General features: G+C 36.3%; 1 protein-coding gene across 2 annotated transcripts in view; it reads right to left on the bottom strand.

Annotated features, from left to right (window-relative positions):
- The window catches only part of CLTC (clathrin heavy chain), a gene marked incomplete at its 5' end in the record, with an annotated part of 60304 nt that overhangs the window by 4750 nt on the left and 37730 nt on the right, over positions 1–17824 (bottom strand). The window contains 17 exons of one of the 2 annotated variants that reach the window (XM_079725287.1): positions 2142–2162; positions 3427–3648; positions 4025–4195; positions 5136–5246; positions 5363–5494; positions 5586–5735; positions 5872–6039; positions 6122–6229; positions 6357–6521; positions 6717–6874; positions 7324–7516; positions 7714–7897; positions 8129–8274; positions 9320–9442; positions 11961–12195; positions 13634–13776; positions 14862–14987. In XM_079725287.1, the coding sequence (XP_079581413.1) occupies positions 2142–2162; positions 3427–3648; positions 4025–4195; positions 5136–5246; positions 5363–5494; positions 5586–5735; positions 5872–6039; positions 6122–6229; positions 6357–6521; positions 6717–6874; positions 7324–7516; positions 7714–7897; positions 8129–8274; positions 9320–9442; positions 11961–12195; positions 13634–13776; positions 14862–14987 (2556 nt within the window). The remainder of the gene's footprint in view (positions 1–2141; positions 2163–3426; positions 3649–4024; positions 4196–5135; positions 5247–5362; positions 5495–5585; positions 5736–5871; positions 6040–6121; positions 6230–6356; positions 6522–6716; positions 6875–7323; positions 7517–7713; positions 7898–8128; positions 8275–9319; positions 9443–11960; positions 12196–13633; positions 13777–14861; positions 14988–17824) is intronic. The other variant, XM_079725286.1, reaches the window with a different exon arrangement.

The following is a 17824-nucleotide window of genomic DNA, read 5'->3' on the forward strand; positions in this document are numbered from 1 at the left end:
TACCATTTTTCTATTTTATAACCTAAGTGCTCATGTGTTACAAATTACCCCAATATCAAATTAAAGACTACTATGCAGTATAAGTACCATGAGAAACACCCACTGTTTGGCACCCAAACTTAAAACAAAAATTACTGCAGCTTTATAATTTAAAGCACAGTTTGTGCCATCAAGGGCAGTCAGATGGGGTTTTGTTAACCTAAATAATTATACAAAGCTATAAGTATAGCTAAAGAGGTTATACAAAAAAAAATATGGATGAGTGTATGTTAATAACTTCTAAGAAGAAAAATCAAACAACAACGAAAAACCACCACTGCATAACACATCTCTAGACTTTCAAGGAAAGGAATCTAAAGTGAACACGTGTTTAAAAGTTAATGTCTGAGTCAGATGTTGAAGACAGAAGTCCTATTACAGAAGTACATTAAAGACTTAGAAGAGCTAGCAATATCACAATGCCCAGGCACAGACATAGGCAGGTTGGGCATAGGGACGAAACAAAAAGTAACAACTTTGAAGGAGTAGTATCGAGCTAAGCAAAAAAATTTTTGATTTTTCTATTTAATGGGACAGCCTCTGGCACAGCAACATCCAATTATTGTTTCCACTGACCCAATTTAGACTGCTCAAAAAAGAAAAGCAGAGAAGGCTTTTATGAACACAAGCTTTTGTTAAGAGCTGTAACAAAAGTTTCTGATCCTTGGATTAAAAAAGAAAAATTACACGTAAGCATGTCACTGAGTTCAGTTCCATCTGTACTACTGAAAATTCACTATAATGTAAAAGGCTTTTCCACAAAGACTGCAATATGCTTCAGAGGAAAAGTTAACATGCAGTCAGTTACTTTGGTGTATGTGTGCATGAAAAAAAGGCAAAAGTACTGAAGCAAGAAGTGAGATCTGAAGATGACTGTTGCTATACAGGCTCTCAAGAAACACACACAGCCCACAGCAATGCTTTAAGAGTTTCAAAAGTAGTATGATGTAATTGCAATGACTGTTGTACATGCTTGATTTAAAACAATGCATAACACTGCAGTTCAATTACCTATTTTTCACACACACGCTTTCTAACTGCCTTGCTTACTAGCTGCTGAAGGGCCTCACACACAATGCATTTTACTCAGGTTTGCCCTAAGTTCCAATGGTGACTCCAGTTTGGTTCAACATAATTCCAAGGCACTGTCCCCCCTCCAAATTCTTTTAAATTGTTTCAACTGTCCTTTACCTTCCCACCCTTTTCTCACCACAATTTGATACCAGACGTAAGTTTGTTAGGTTTGTTTCATTTATACTGGGATGGAGACAAGCCAATGAAGGGAGCAGTGACCAAAAGGTACCTAAATTTGACCTTGGACAAGCCAACGGATGGATAAGAGCAAATTTGTAGCTTCAGAGATGTACCTTATTACAGAAAGTATAAGTTAATATTGTTTCATTATATACAGAAATAATCCATGTTGCTTAGCAACAATTACAGCAAGCTACTCTGATGGTTTTAAAAGTTTTGATTCCTCTTGAAAATGGACTAGCACCATAAGAACTGGACACCTGGAGAAACATGAGGAAAGTCTCTTCGGAAGCAGCTAGTATCTCTCGTATCTACTTTCAGCAAAAAATTAGTAAGAATCAAGAGATCAGAAACTGGATCACAGTCCTTCAATACCAAAAAAACCCCAAAAAGCCTTTTAGGGCATGTATATACATATATAAATTCAGCAACTGTCAGGCACGCTTACAAAATAAAACCAGAGGCTGTTTAATTTTACTTAGAGTATTGAGAAAATCCTATTATGGTCCAGATACCCTGACAGGGAAGAGAAATTTCCTGAAACTTTGGAATTAATATGGAAACTCAACATGCTCAGTTTTTAATAATATATTTAAGAGAGACTGTGAACCAACTACTGATTAGCCTCCTGCCCTTCCTAAAGCCTATTAGCCGATTAGTAGCAAACATCTACTAATGTCCTAGAGCTCTATTATAGTTATGTTTCAAGGGACTTGCAGAGGCTTTAGTGAAAATTTATCGGGGGGAAAAAGCAGCAGCAGCAGTGTAGAAAAGGAAGGAAAAAAAATCATGCAAATTCCTTAGACTTAGTCCTCCAGACTTAAAGATGGAAAAGAATCAACTTTCACCTTTTCCTTTATTGCATCAACCTGCAAAGGAATTCAGAAGGTGCAGCTTAGAAAAAAATCAAATTCCATATTGAGCATAAAAAGGTAGAATCAGCAACAAAGGTTTAGGGGAGAAACATCTAACCACTAAAAAAGGTATGAGGAAAGTGAAAATAAAGGGCATACTGGAAGCAAAACTTAGAATTTTTTTTTTTTTTTTTTAACTTCAGAGCTTATCGCAGAAGAGTTTATGCTAGAGTCAGTGTGAAAGAAAGCAGCTTAATCACTAGTAAAATTTACAGCACTTCGGTTAACAGCAGCTTAGAGCCAGGTCTCACAAGTTGGCATTACGCATAAGAAAAGAAGCTATTCTCATCTATGGCTAAGACACAAGGCGAATGTTTTTCCTCTTACACTGGACTTTAAGCAGTTTATACACAGAAAATGTTAATTCTTAAAAAATTATAACTAACACATGATATCTAATTAGATGGTAGCCCAAGGAAATATTCAATCATACTGGGGGTTGTTAGTAGTGCTTTTCCCCCCGCTTTAACTCAGGCATGCTGAAGAGATGAGATATGAAACTCTGATTTTAATAAGCATGTTTTGCTTTGACAAAATGGATTCTTTAGGACCATATAAATATGTTCTATAGTATGAAAGCTAGTAACTGTTGAGGACAGGGGTAAGTAAAAAACATCTTAACATCAAAAATGAACATTAAGATGAATAAGTGAAGTTTATAAAATGATTATACCCCCAGCTTGTTTAATGCACTTTTACGAAATGTGTCATTAATTGTTAACCTCCTACAATATTTTTAAATAAGGGGTTAAACTATCAAAATATTGAGAAGATTAACAGGGTATTAAGAATATAGGCGTAGCTTCCCTAGGGGAAACAGACATACATATTAAAGTCAAGAACCAACCAAACAGAAGGGAATCTACACTACTAAGTTATGGTCATCTGAGTTACAAGAATTGATTTGAGGAAGACATTATTTTGACAAAAAGGTTTCTATCAAACATTAAAAAAAAAAAAAACCCATACAACATGGACATAATACTATTCGCCCCTCAGAAATACATTCTGAGGTATTCTGAGGGTAAACACTCTGACGTTATGTTTGAGTTCCCTTTCCATTCAATGTCATTTGTCAGATGTTAAAAATTACTGGAGGATAGGAATATTTTATGATCAACTGAATTACTTCTACTAGAGTAAAAAACATTTGAAAACAAAGTCTGTACATGGAATTTTACATATCCTCAAGATAATTAGTTCTCAGAGGTGCCATTACCTTTGTCAGGTATTCCTTCATGACCTGGATGAAATAGGGCATGGCAAAATCCATGATATTGTGCCTCCATGCAGTTTCCAGGACAACATCTGGCCTTAAAAGATCATAACAAGTAAAGAGACAAGCTCCAAAGCACTCTCTTTTTTCTTCCTGCAAAAACCACTGTAGGAGTTCTTCAGCCAATTCAGTATCTTTAGATTCAGAGGCGTACTGCATTGCATCCTATTTAAAGGAAAGGATGAAGGTCAAACATTAAATTCAAATACACTGAACTGGTAAACTAAGTAATAGAATGGGGAAAAAACCTCCCAGTTATATCATTTAAATTAAGGATTTCCTGAAAGAAAAGGAAAAGACAGGGTAAAGCATTTTTTTTTTTTTTAAACAGAGAGACGTTTGACATAAACATAAGACAGCCTCCAGAATCAAGAAATCGACTTAATTATCATCTCCTCAAGCAGGAGCTTAAAGGCAGTTCTCATACTTGCAAAAACTAATACTTTTATAGACCATAACCACTTATAATATACCATTCCAGGGTTAACACAGATCATCTAGTATTTGGCTTAAGAGCCCCACCCCCACCAACTTTATTCACCTTGTACAGGCTATCTTTCTTGCACAGCTCCACACTCTGTTTCCAGCGATTGTTGCCTTTGAAGAGATAAGCAGCAATTCTTCTGAACTCAATGAGTTCATGTTTTTCCAAACGCTGAGCAAGCGAGATATTGTCAAAGTTGTCATAAGCATCTATCGATGTTCGCAGAGCCTTAAAAAATAAAACAAAGCCATTCAAATGCCAAACCAGTATTTCATTTTAGTTTAACTTTTATGTCCCGCCGTTCTTGATCAATGAGCCATTACTGTATATGACTGACTGTATGTAATATGATCAATACCTTACATGATATATATGTATAATATGACTTGATCAATGAGCCATTATTGTAATACGACAGCCTAGATTCAAGATTCAAACCACAAAGTTGTAATATGAACAAGTATCAACATTCCTCAATCTAACTGTTTAACAATAAAGTCCTTCAAGGCACTATAAAATTTCTAAAGGTACAATTTTTTTCTCCAAAGTTTTCAGTATCAAGGACTAACCTGAATCGTTATGAAATTGGAAGGATTTGTAATTTGGAGGGTAAGGTTTTATGCTCTAGGTAAACTCCTGATACAACTCAACATGATATTCAGTCATAGAGATCAGCATGGGATCTGAGACTGAAAAAAACCCATGTTGACAGTAAGAGAAAGACAAAGGTAACTAGCTTAACCTTAACTTTAATTTTGTTTTTGCAAAATCCTTCACAAGGGAAAGTTTACTAAAAGACAGGTACTAATATGCTCTTGGGCAAGAAAAAGAGTGACTAAAAGAGTTAATACTGTGTAAGTTTTATGGACTAGTTTAAGAGCTCAAAAACTTTTTCAACTCAATCTACAGTCTAGATGTTTAGGTATTTTTCTAAAGCATTAACTTGGATAAGATCTAAGCAGAATTCTGCAAACTTGGCATTTAATTAGGAGACATCAGATTTACCAATCCTGAAAAGTTCACTAAATTTAGATCCACAGCACTCAAGTATCCACTATTTACAGTCCTAAGGGATGATGGCCTTTTTTTTAACTGCAGAACATACCAACTTTACAACTCAATGATAACCTGAGTTTTGAGAATACATGAAAGAACCAAAAAGTTTTACCTGATAATCTTCTTCTGTAATAAAGAGGTTGTTCAGTGATTCATTCACAGATTTGTTGTTGTGGTTCTGGACTGAACGCAAATATGGTTTCACCAGTGGTAGCTGTTTAACCTTTAAAATAAGAGTTTGTTACAAAGGTCGTACACTGTTAAAGTTCCATGGACAAAAGTTATCCAAGAATGTCTTACCTCCTTGCTATGAAGTTTTGAGGTTTTAAAAAGTATTACCTTGCTGAAATAATTGACTGCACGAGTATGATCCAACCGTGGAGACAGCACCATCAGCAGATCATTTAACAACAGTGGCTTGAATTCTAAGTAGAATTGTATTGCTCTGTAGTATAGTTCCACATTGGCAACCTAGAACAGCAAAAATCCATACGTGAGGTAGAGTTACTTCCTAGTGAGCTTTCTCTCTCTGAAGACTTGCTCTTCTGCAGAAGGCACACACCTTGGTGATGATGTCTTTGAACTGTCCTTCCTTCCACGCATCCGTCGGATGATTCATCATGGTAATTATGGCATTATCATATTCTTCGTACTTGTCATACAAAAACACCAATTCTGCCCAAAGATGAGCTTGTTCTGCAGCTCTTAGCACCTGCATAAGAAAGATTTAATTGCTTTAGATAGACAGGGGTCTCTAATTCTATTAATAGCAAAAAAACCCTTTCTTTTAAATAAATTAAAGTATTCGTTTTAGCTACAAAGTTGCCTTAAAATTAAAGGTTGGTTACCTTAGGAATATTCACTCTGGACCAGAACAGCTCCAGGTGCTCCCTCATTTTCTGTGGCTTAAACTTAGAATACAGAATAGCTAATTCGGTGAACATCCCCATATGAGCTCGCTCAAGTCCCAGTGCTGCTTCCAACATGGTTATCAGCTCTTCAAAATATCCACGATCCTAAGTAAGAGAAAAATGCAATTAAAGACAAGAATATCTGTGGCGAAAGATCTCAGTTAATACAAAAGACTCAGTTCATTACCTGATAGTAGTTGATAAGTTCCTCCAATTCATCTGCATGTACTACAATATGAAGCCCACACATCTGAGCGAGACGGAACTCTTTCCCATCTACACAGGCAAAGCAGACCTACAATTTAAAAAATTGCAATTATGTGAACTCAAGTGTAAACATGGCTGGTTAATTCAATTAATCAGTTTAAAGAACATTCCTAAATAGCATCTTAATTCTTCACTCAAACTGTTGTTTAGATTACCTCTTTCCATGTTCGAGTACTGTTAGCTTTCCTAGCTCCATCAACAGCTGCCTGATATTCACCCAGGTGAACCAGAGTAGATGCCAAGCGTCCAAAATTGGAAACATTATTGTACAACAACTTAGCAGCATCATACATTTTTTCATCATAACAGCGGTCACCAACCTGAAAAAAAAAACAAAAACCATTTTCAGTAAGCCTAAACTCCATCTTCTTTCCAAAGTTACAACTCAATTTAATACTAAGAAACAATATTTTTCCTTAGAAACTTTCAGTTGCCACTTGTTGATCCTACTAAGCTAATGAAGTTGCTCAACTATTTTTACACTCCTAAAAAAAAAATCGGAACAGGAAACCCACTTGCTGGATATGAGCGTTATTTGGCCCATTGATGAACTCTTCTAACTCTGCAAGGCGGTTTGTTTTAGCCAGTGCAAATATCAATTCTGTCTCCACATAGGATTCACGAGCCTTCTTACGGGCCATCTGCAAGTACTTCACCAGTTCTTCCCAGTTTCCTAGGTATAGAAAAACAAATAAGTAAATCCAAACACGAACATACCAACATTTATCTTTTCACTGAAGTAAATGAGAATTGCTATTAATTTCCCTTTCAAAGAGACAGTACAGAGAATAACAAATATAAACAGTGAAAGGCATCAAAATAGTGAAACTTCTGTTATGCCTCTGTATTATTACTGACCAAATGAATAGCGGAATCCCCTTTTTCCTTAAAGTTATCGGATTAGAGATAGATGAGAATTTTGAGACTTCAAAACAGAAAATTAAACTTCCCCTTGGAGCTTTTAAATTCACAAAACACAGACTCTCTTTATCTGAACTAAGACGGAGGGCAAACAGCCATGCAGTCTCTAACTCCTACTTAATACAGAACAGACATATAACTTAATGCTTAGCTTAGGTACATTTTCTGAGGTGGCAAACACATAAAAGTGAGAAGTCATACCACTAGTATTGGCAGCCTGAACAACTTCCATGTAGGATGAAGGATCATCTGCTTTGATGTAAGAATCAATGGCTTCTTTCACCATTCCTTTCTGTAGCTGGGCTTTTGCGAGCTGACTCCAGACTGCAGGTTCATTGCAGCGTTCAGCAAATTCATATGCCCGATCTAAGTTTCCAATATGTTCGATCAAGACCTAGGCAACCAATTTTTAATCAGAGTTACAGTACAATGAATCTTACCACACAGCAATTACATTTAAACGGTTAGGATTTTATTGCTCTTCTATTGCCACAGCAATAAATTATGCCCATTCTCACAGGACAATACATACATTGAATCAAGAGAAGGTATTACATTTAGTAAATCAACTCAGGTAATCTGTAGATTTACCTGCACTGCTGAAGTATTGACGTCAAATTTCCGAAAAATGGCAAATGCTTCTTCAAACAGCTCATTGCTGATGGCGATATTGGCAATATCTGGGGCATCGTAATTATCCAGGCGGTTAATATATTCCATGACACGGGTACGGTCAGCCTTGATTGCAGTGAGGATGAGGAGGTTTTGCAGATTCCTTTAAGAAAGAAAGATTTGAATGCAATGTTTGAAAAGCTCATTAGTCATAAAGAAAAAACACTGCAGCTAAAGAGTATTTCGCCTCAGGAGGTAGGGTGACAAGAGGGTATTAGAAAAGTGAGAATTTAGACAACATTCTCTAATCTTTGTCTCTGTTCCTTCTCCAAACTGACAGGCTATAATTAAAGACTAACTCTAAAGAGCCAAGAGACCCCTCTTCACAGGATACCTGTGTTCACTGAATACAGAGTTATCAAGGACAATTTTCTCCAGCAGTTCAATGAGTTCATTAGGAAGGTCTGCAGTCATAAAAGCCTTGACAGTTACTGACACTTCTTCAGGGTCCTGAGTCTCAGACAAGGCTGTCTGTACAACCTGCAGAGGATATACAGGGAATAAGTACTGAGAGTCAAGGTGGTTTTGATGATATTATCTAATAAGAATAAGCTGGCCTCAGTAGAAAATGAAATAGGCAGAGAAGGAGGAACGAGATAAAATACCTTTAAATTTACCACCCAAAGGTCTTTTTACATAAATCCACATATACCTGTTAACACGTATACTTCTGTTCTCTTGAAAAAAAAAAAAAAATCACCCTAATTACATAATTTCTATCTTCTCCCTGATTAAAATATTATCCATAATAACCACTCCTCATTATCACTTTAATGGTTACATACAATTCAACCATACAGATGTGGCATTATATACTCAGTAATTCCTCTATTTCTGGCTATTTGCATAGTTCCCAGATGCACCAATGAACATTTTTTCTAGGAAGCTTTGTATTAACTTGGGAATTTTCCTTAGAAATGCTTCCTAAGAATGAAAAATTAATATTCTTCAATTTATTCTCTTCTATATTTATACTTCTACCAACAAGTTAAGAACCATTATTAACAACCTTCAATTTTTAAGGTTTTAAAAAATGTTTTCAATTTTTATATAGATATAAACCCGCATCTCCTTTGCAGGTCTATGCTTCTCTATTGAGATTTATTTAACATTTACCCACTAGGTCGTTTGTATTTTCTCACCAATTCTTATCCTTTGCTGATTTACCACTGTCTTGAATGTTTCTAATCAACTGACTCACTTCTCAGGTATTAATAAATAGCAATTCTTATTCATTTTATTAAATGTTTAATTTACTGTTATCCTTTTAACTGTGATGAATTGAGGAAGTCTTATATAATTAAATTCTCTCTTTCGGGATGTATTTTCTTGGAGAAGATATATTTCACTTTTGTTAACATTTATGATATATATACATTTTAGTACAATTTTTATTTTCTTCTACTTTTTACTGCCATCTCTCATAGTTAAATATGGTCCATTTGAGTACATTTGGTATATGATGAGGCAGAAGGTTTTATTCATAGTTAAAAAGATGAGCCTTAAACACACTTTCCAATTTTACCTGATCAATGAGGGGTCTCCTGTAAGGATTGCTTTCCAGCAGCACACTACCCCACAGTTCTGGGTCCTTTCGCCGTACCAGATAGCGGGAAAGACTTTTGAAGAGGGAATTCTCATTGCAAACCTAAATGAGATATTAAAGATTAATTTCATGGTAAAAGATAAAACCTTTTTATAGACTGACTTTACTTTTAAAAGGTTATTTCCTATCATTATACTCTGTTTATTTTTTATAGCAAAAAAAATCCATTACTTTTACATGTATCTTTAATAGGTCACAACCATATGTTTCTTATTAAAATTCAATCAACAGAAAAAACATACTTATTAATTTTTGGAGGCTTTTAAAAAGCACCCTGATGTGGGATCTATATTTGGACTTCATATTCTACTCTACCAGACTATCTATTCATGCACCAGGATGCCAAGTTTTAATTACAGAGGCTCTGTAATGTGCTTTAATAACTGGTAGGGCTAGTACACCTTCATAGCTTTCTTTTCAGTGTTTTACTAGCTATTCTTATGTGTTTATTTTCCCATGTGTATATGCATACATATATTCATATATGAATGTGTATGTACATAGATGCATTATTTCCTAGCTCTGACGACTGAAAGACCCTAGAAGGAAATATACCTAGAGCCTAGATCTGGGTTTCTAGTGGTACTCCCCACTAAAAGGGATCAAAGTTCCCCAGAAAAATGAATGATCCAGGGCTGGGGAGGGTATAAAATGAGCATGGTATAACTTGTTGGGCCAGGAAACAAAGAAGTGCGCCAAGAGCCATGAGACCACGACACAAAGCCATGAGAGGCAGGTTGATGGGGTTTTTATCAGTCAAAACTGGAGTAATTTGAAAATCAAAACAATGGATGATAACCCACAGAACTCATGAGTGCATGAATATATGCATGCTGACTGATAAATGTGGAGAAAGGGATAAAGTTGGAAAATTGTTATTTTGCAACCAACACATTAAGACTGGTTGAATAAGAATCAATAGATTCAAAACTGGGGGGCAGGGGAACCATATATACACACACACGCACGCACACACACACACACAGTAGGATACTCGCATTGTCTTAAATGTCTCTTCACAAACTACTTAATATCTGCAAGGGGAAATATATCTGCAAGGGGAAATATATTTAGGCAATAGGAGAAATTGACAACTTGATAAAAAGTGACCCCAAAATGAAGGACAAAAGGACATTAGGTGCTTCTGCATGTTACAGCATGAGAAAAACAAAACATCACTTAAGGAATAAATTCTGGATGGAAACGTACAATCTAAATCTAATCAGGAGGAACGATAAGAGAAACTCAAAGCGAAGAACATTCTATTTTTTTTTAAAAAGACTTTTCATTTATAAAAAATATACAGAACAGGTGAATCCACAGAGACGGAAGGCAGTCTGGAGGTTGTCAAGGGCTGGAAGGAGGCAGGGAATGTGGAGCAACTGCTTAATGAGTACTGGATTTCCTCATGTGGTGATGAAAACTTGGAACTAGAGAGAGATGTAGTGATTACACAACATTGTAAATGTACTAACTGCCACTGAATTGTTCACTTTCAAATGGTTAATCTAATGTGAATTTTACCTCAATAAAAAGTTACAAATAGAGAAAAAGACTATTTTTACAATTATGTCTGTCAATAAAAGACAAAGAAAGTGTGAAGAATTGTTTCGGATTAAAAGAGACAAGATAGATAAGACAACTACATGCAATATGTAATCCTAGACTGGAGGGAAAAAATTTCTTTTAAAGGACATTATTGGGTCAATTGACAAAACTGGAATAAAACAGACTGTAAAAAGTATTCTACTTGTGTCAGACTGACTGAGGTTGCCATCTACAATGTGGTTATGAAAGAGAATATCCTTATTCTTAATAAATACACAATGAAGAGGTATAAGGCCATGAGGTATGCAATTTATTCTCATATGGTTAAAAATTTAGATGTGTCTATACATACATACACATATATATAAACATATATACATATATGTGCGTGTGTACATATGAGTGTATGAGAACATAAGTGATAAAACTAGTGGGGTTAAATGTTAATGGGTGAATATAAGCTTAATCAACTACTTTGGCCAGTTTAAGTTCATAATTATCAGCAAAGTTTTTTTAAAAAGAATGTATCTTTCAAAGATGCTCCATATTACCTAAAACCACTCTGAAACCCTCAAAATTCACTAATCCAACATTATATAACAGGTTTTTAAAAAATGCAGTCTTGGGACTTCCCTGGTGGCACAGTGGTTAAGAGTCTACCTGCCAATGCAGGAGACATGGGTTCGATCCGGGAAGATCCCACATGCTGCGGAGCAACTAAGCCTGTGTGCCACAACTCCTGAGCCTGTGCTCTAGAGCCCGCGAGCCACAACTACTGAGCCCGCGTGCCACAACTACTGAAGCCTCTGCGCCTAGAGGCCATGTTCCGCAACGAGAAGCCACCACAACGTGAAGCCCACGCACCACAACGAAGAGCAGCACTGCTCGCCACAACTAGAGAAAGCCCGAGCGCAGCAACGAAGACCCAACACAGCCAAAAATAAATAAATAAATTTATTTTGGAAAAAAAAAATGCAGTCTTCTCTGTACACGTTCAGCTAGCAGTACTCACATTAATAAGTTCCAGATCACACTGGCCACGTTCATAAGCAACACAGGCTAGATGTGGATCTCTCTTCTCACAATACTTTCCAACAACACGACTGTCATAATAAGGATTTTCCCGAAGAAATCGCTCTGGGTTGTTATTACTGTCTATGTAGATTTTGGCTAAAGCATTGTGAGTAGCAGGCTCTTCACAGCCCTCATGAATTCTAGCCTCCAGCCAAGGCAGAAGCAGTTTCAATCTAGTAAAAAAAAAAAAAAAAAGGAAAAGAAACACACAAAAAAACCCCACATATACACATATTATATTATAAATAGCACATTCTTGACACACTATGTAAGTACCTTACAGTCTATAATGTACTTTCCCATATACTATTTTGAATCCTCAACACGCCTACTACAAATTGTGAAACTAAGACTTGGAGATGGTTAAATGATTTGCCCAAGGTTACACAGAAGGTATATATAAGACTGTCTTTCATACTCTCCCAGATCTATCTGCTACATTATCTAGACAGGATATAGAAAAAAAAGATTATAGGTTCATAGATTGTTCTTAAAACTGGACAAAATGGCTGGTCTTTGGATAAGTTTTGTTTAGGAATAGGATAGAGATGTGGTATGAAAAAATAGGCCTGATTATCTGAAGTTCCTTTTAATTTTAACGCAAGTAACATACAACATTACCTAAAGCCAAAAGACATAGTACCCTAAATATATACTGGGAACAAAATCTGGTAGCTTTAGAAGCTCTAGCTTTAATACCTCTAGCAGTCATACAATCACTCCACCAAGGGCCATGGTTTTGCTAAGTTATAGCTTATATTTCAATGGTCCAGATGACCAACACTCTTTTACCGTGGTTTAAATAACAAAATTGTTAAACCTATAATCACCTTAGTCTCAAACTTTAAAAGAATCAGTATTATATTCTACATCTCCATTGTCCTTAATGGTAGAATTTCTCAAACATTTTCTGAATGTTTGAAACATTCAGATATAAATTCTATGAATACCATTAACAGAACACCTGTACCACCTCAGGTTAAAATTAAACCCCATTCTTGATCATCTTTTCATAGCTAGAGTAACCTCCTACTATTATACCAACCCACTAACCTCATTTACTATGTCAGCACTTTCTGAACACAAAATGTCCCGGCTAAAAAAAGACTTCACAGTGTAAGAAGCACTCACACTATGTTCTCCTTTAATGGAAATTCGTAATTCATATTATCATATCAAGGTTCAACTTAAAAATGAGTTTAACCCAGAGTTACACAGGGAACTCTTCTGTCATGCTTGAGAAGAATTTATCAGAGAAGAATTAGTTATTAAATATGGTGGTATCATACCTAACCAAAAGGAGGCTTTTTACATAGTTTACATTAAAATAGTTTACACTGACTCTGTGTATAAACATGCAAAGAAGGTGATCAACTAGATTAACAGATATTCTATATGACGGCTGTAATAGTTCAGAAAACATTTTTTTTTTCAGAAATAGAGCAAGCTACAGCTAGCTTATCACTTCTAAATTAGGTATCTCCAAGGAATTAAGGTCCCTGAGTTACTGAGTAGCTTTTAGGCAACTGACAGGTTATACTTCTATTCATTACCAAGCTAAAAGAGACTAATAATTTATCTTTAGTTATGAAGATTAAAACAGTACTACACCTGTTTCTTTTTTCAACCTCAGCGACAAGCTCATCAGTAGAGAATTGACCTCTTACAACAAGAATCAAGTTTTTAATGACATCTTCAGAGCAATCAACATCAAGTAATCCTCCAATAACCACAGGAAGTCGACTTGGATTCACCTATGGTTTAAAAAAAAAAAAGAAGAAGAAGAATGTCATTACGTTACTAATAAGCAAAACCAAAAGGAGTTTTAAAAAATAAAACTCATTTTCCTCTTCAAGCTCAGTTTCAAAATTCAGTAATAAACTGAGTCTAAATTTACAACTAGACAAAGAAATTTAGCAGGAAGTCTGCCTTGGTTAATTAATTACTTCAGCATTGCTCCAAAGGACAAATAAGTTCAAAGAAGCTAAAGTCACAGAATGACTGTGAAAACATTATCTGGTAAAAAGGCCTCCATCATAGCAAAGCTGCCTTTCTGTTTCTGGAGTTAGAACGTAAAGTTTCTAATATCTTTATTTAAGATGGTTCTAATACTATGCTTTGCAGCCTATGGCCTCCATACGGATACCGCAGGGGCTATCAAATAAGTAGGGGGCTTCCCTGGTGGCGCAGTGGTTGAGAGTCCGCCTGCCGATGCAGGGGACACGGGTTCGTGCCCCGGTCTGGGAAGATCCCACATGCCGCGGAGCGGCTGGGCCCGTGAGCCATGGCCGCTGGGCCTGCGCGTCCGGAGCCTGTGCTCCGCAACGGGAGAGGCCACAGCAGTGAGAGGCCTGCGTACCGCAAAAAAAAAAAAAAAAAAAAAAAATGGGCCTCCCTGGTGGCGCAGTGGTTGAGAGTCCGCCTGCCGATGCAGGGGATACGGGTTCGTGCCCCGGTCCGGGAGGATCCCATATGCTGCAGAGCTGGGCCCGTGAGCCATGGCCGCTGAGCCTGCGCATCCGGAGCCTGTGCTCCGCAACGGGAGAGGCCACAACAGTGAGAGGCCCGCGTACCGCAAAAAAAAAAAAAAAAAAACAAAAAAAATAAGTAGGGTGTAGGCCACTCAATTTTTTCAACTACAGCAGTTCTGTTTTGTTCTACCTACTTGGAATGCACGTAAAATTTTAATCAAAGAAAGGGTTCTTCTGGGAAAAAAAAAAGTTGAAAGCCACTGTAGCAGACCACTCTTACTGGACACAGTTTCAAAAGGATGAAGATTTCCAGTGTGAGAAGCAAAATCCACAAGATTATATTTTAAAGTTATCTAAGTATTACTTACCTTCTGTACATATATCTCTATATACTTTTGAAGATTATTTCTATATAAATAGAGCACCAAATCATGGACAAAGTCAAATCGATCACACACAATGATAAGTGGTAACTGATCTGTTAGCTTTGCTTCCTGGGAAAAAAAAAAAAAAAGAAACCTTAATTTTCTTCTTCTGTGAGTTTATCAGTGTAAAATATGAGAATCTGTTCTACACTTGTGGGAGAGGCTCACATAAACTTGGCTATTCTTAGAAGTGCCCAACCCAGTTTCCATAAATTTTTATGAAGTAATACCTAGAGTCACAGCAAAATACCAGGTCCTTCCCACATATGATCCTTTACAAAAAAAGTAACAAGACTTGTGAGCCATCAGTGGCACTCAGGATATAAAATCATCACACTGGGACTTTCATTAATAGTAACAATTGAATTTGTAGTTGATTTAAGAGGTATAGTCACACTGTCAAAATTAGGCATATTGGCTCACATTTGTTTCAAACTGATGACTTGTTTTTTACCCCTCCCCATTCCAATCTATATGGCCGTCTTCTAACACTGTTATAATGAAGCCTACAAGGAGCAGCATGATAGTGATGGCCATGAATTTAAATATACCACATGTTGCTATAAAAAAAAAAAAGGTTTAGAAGATAAAAAACATTTAAAGCATCTTTAAATTGCCAACTGCTTTTACCATTACAAATACCAAGCTATAATCCTACTTACAGATTGACACAGATGTTATAGACAGGTAGGTAACACCTGTACTGGGCATTTACCTGATACATGTCCTGTTACATTCCACAGACATTAGGTACAGCACAAAAAACAACAGTTTCCATCAGGAATTCATTTATACACAGTGAAACATTCCTCAGTAAATGATTCCTCTATGGATTGTCTACTGAAGAAGAACTAAGCAGGACAGGACTTTCCTCAATGACAGCCACAAAAAACATTATTTGCAAGGTTAGAATAAATCCTAAGTCTAGCACTTATAAGTCACCCAATTATAAACAATTATAATTAGTCTATGAAGTGTTCAGAGAACACTAAACTAAATCTGGAGTCGTAAGAAATCCTGAATTAAAAAAAAAACAAAATGGCTGTAAATCTGAAGTGGAAGTCCAGCTGCAGATTTTTCCCATCAAGGAAAGTCGAAAGCAAGTATTATTTAGCACCATGGAAACTCTGTACTAAGAGCTGCTATAATCATTTCTAAAGAGAATGTTTGATCTACCTATGCAAAAGATTTTAGCAGGCCAAGTTTTTCCTACTAAACAAACATCAACACACTAATCTTCTTTATCTTGTTTAATATACATATAAAATATTACCTTCTGCATTTTACCATTTGGGGATAAAACATACATGGCAAGTAATCTAAGATTACTTAGGTATTCTAGTCTCACGCGTGGGTGGTTTAAGATTTCTGCTGCAAAAGACAACTATTTGTATTCACAAAGAAAATTTAAATTTGAAAAAGGCAGACAAAAACTGGGATACTTTCTTGATTACCTAAATTTGCATATGATTTCATATATGAAAATAATGCTATTAATATTTTAAATTTTTATTTAAAGGTTACCCTTTAGGTATTATGATTAGAGATTTTAGGATCAAAATTGCAATTATATAAACATATTCAGGTTTTCTTAAACATAAAGTTTGGAGATAGAGCAGAGAACAAAGTAAGCATTCCCCAAAGAGACTTACATTCTAGTGGGAAGAGACAGGGCTAAGTGTTATAAAGAAAAAGAGAACAAGACAAGGGGGAAGTGAGGATGGAACAGGAATAGACTTTATTTTAGACAAGGGTAAGCTGAGACATCCTTTCTCGTGACATTTGACTGGAAGTCTGAAAGGAGGTAAGGGAGCAGGTCATGAGGGTCTGAGAGGAAAGTGGGAAAGGGCACAAGCAAAGGCCCTGGGGCAGGAGAGGGTTTGGGGAGCTCCAGGAATAGCAAGCAGGCCAGTGAGGTTGAAACAAAACCCGGAAAATAAGATCAAAGGTAGCAAGAGGCATGCGTCTAAAGAACAGTTTTACATTTTCTATGCAAGGCTACTGACACCATTTCATCCTTACAGGCCTCTTTAAAGGAGAATTCATATGCTATCATATTCTATCAATCTCTGCATTCCTGGTGGCTAGCATGTAATCGGCACTTGGCTAATGTTCAAGATTAGATTCAGAGAAGTATTTTTCTTATTATCACAGTTTGCATACAACACCAGTTATAATACAGCTAGTAACACCAAAATGAAGGTTAATAACGGTGATGATGAAATGTAGCATGCCGCTACAAACTACAGATCAATAAGGAAAGTGAGTAAATGGTTTAGTATGTTCATTCTCATTACTGGGGTGAAAGGCTGAATATCCAATAGTAGCATATTAGCACTGAGCTCCCATCTCAGATTATTTAATGATAAGAGACTAGGTTTTTTCCTCTAAGTCAGGCTGGTATTAAAATTCCTTCAAGGAGTCAGGAATAACTTAAAACCAAAAAGAAACAAAACTTGCCTGATAGAAAGGCTGACAATACCTTATTTTCAAGGCCCACCAACACAGCTTATTAACCACGGTTATCACTTGAACACCTATGGCATACAAGGTACTCGATAAACACAGCTGATGGTTGAAGAAACCAAGGCTGAGGCACCTTAGTTAACTGGCCTGAGGTTAACAGCTTTATAGAAAGAAAAGGAATTTGAACCAGGTCTGACTTTTCAAAAGCCCATAATTCACATCCACTCTCCTCATTAGACTTGCATCCAATTCACAAGTGTGGAGGGGGGTTCCTCATCTAATTAGATCTCATGGGCTAAGCAATGTAAGGCTGCCACATCCTAGTTTCCAGAGGGTTTTTTATGAAGCTCAAGATCATCATAATTAGGTGAAAATAGTTAATTTAGTCCTGCTTTACATATATATAACTCAAATATTATAACCCAATGCTCAAGAAATTA

This window comes from Hyperoodon ampullatus, assembly GCF_949752795.1.
Source record: "Hyperoodon ampullatus genome assembly, chromosome: 19".
Classification (NCBI taxonomy): Eukaryota; Metazoa; Chordata; class Mammalia; order Artiodactyla; family Ziphiidae; genus Hyperoodon; species Hyperoodon ampullatus.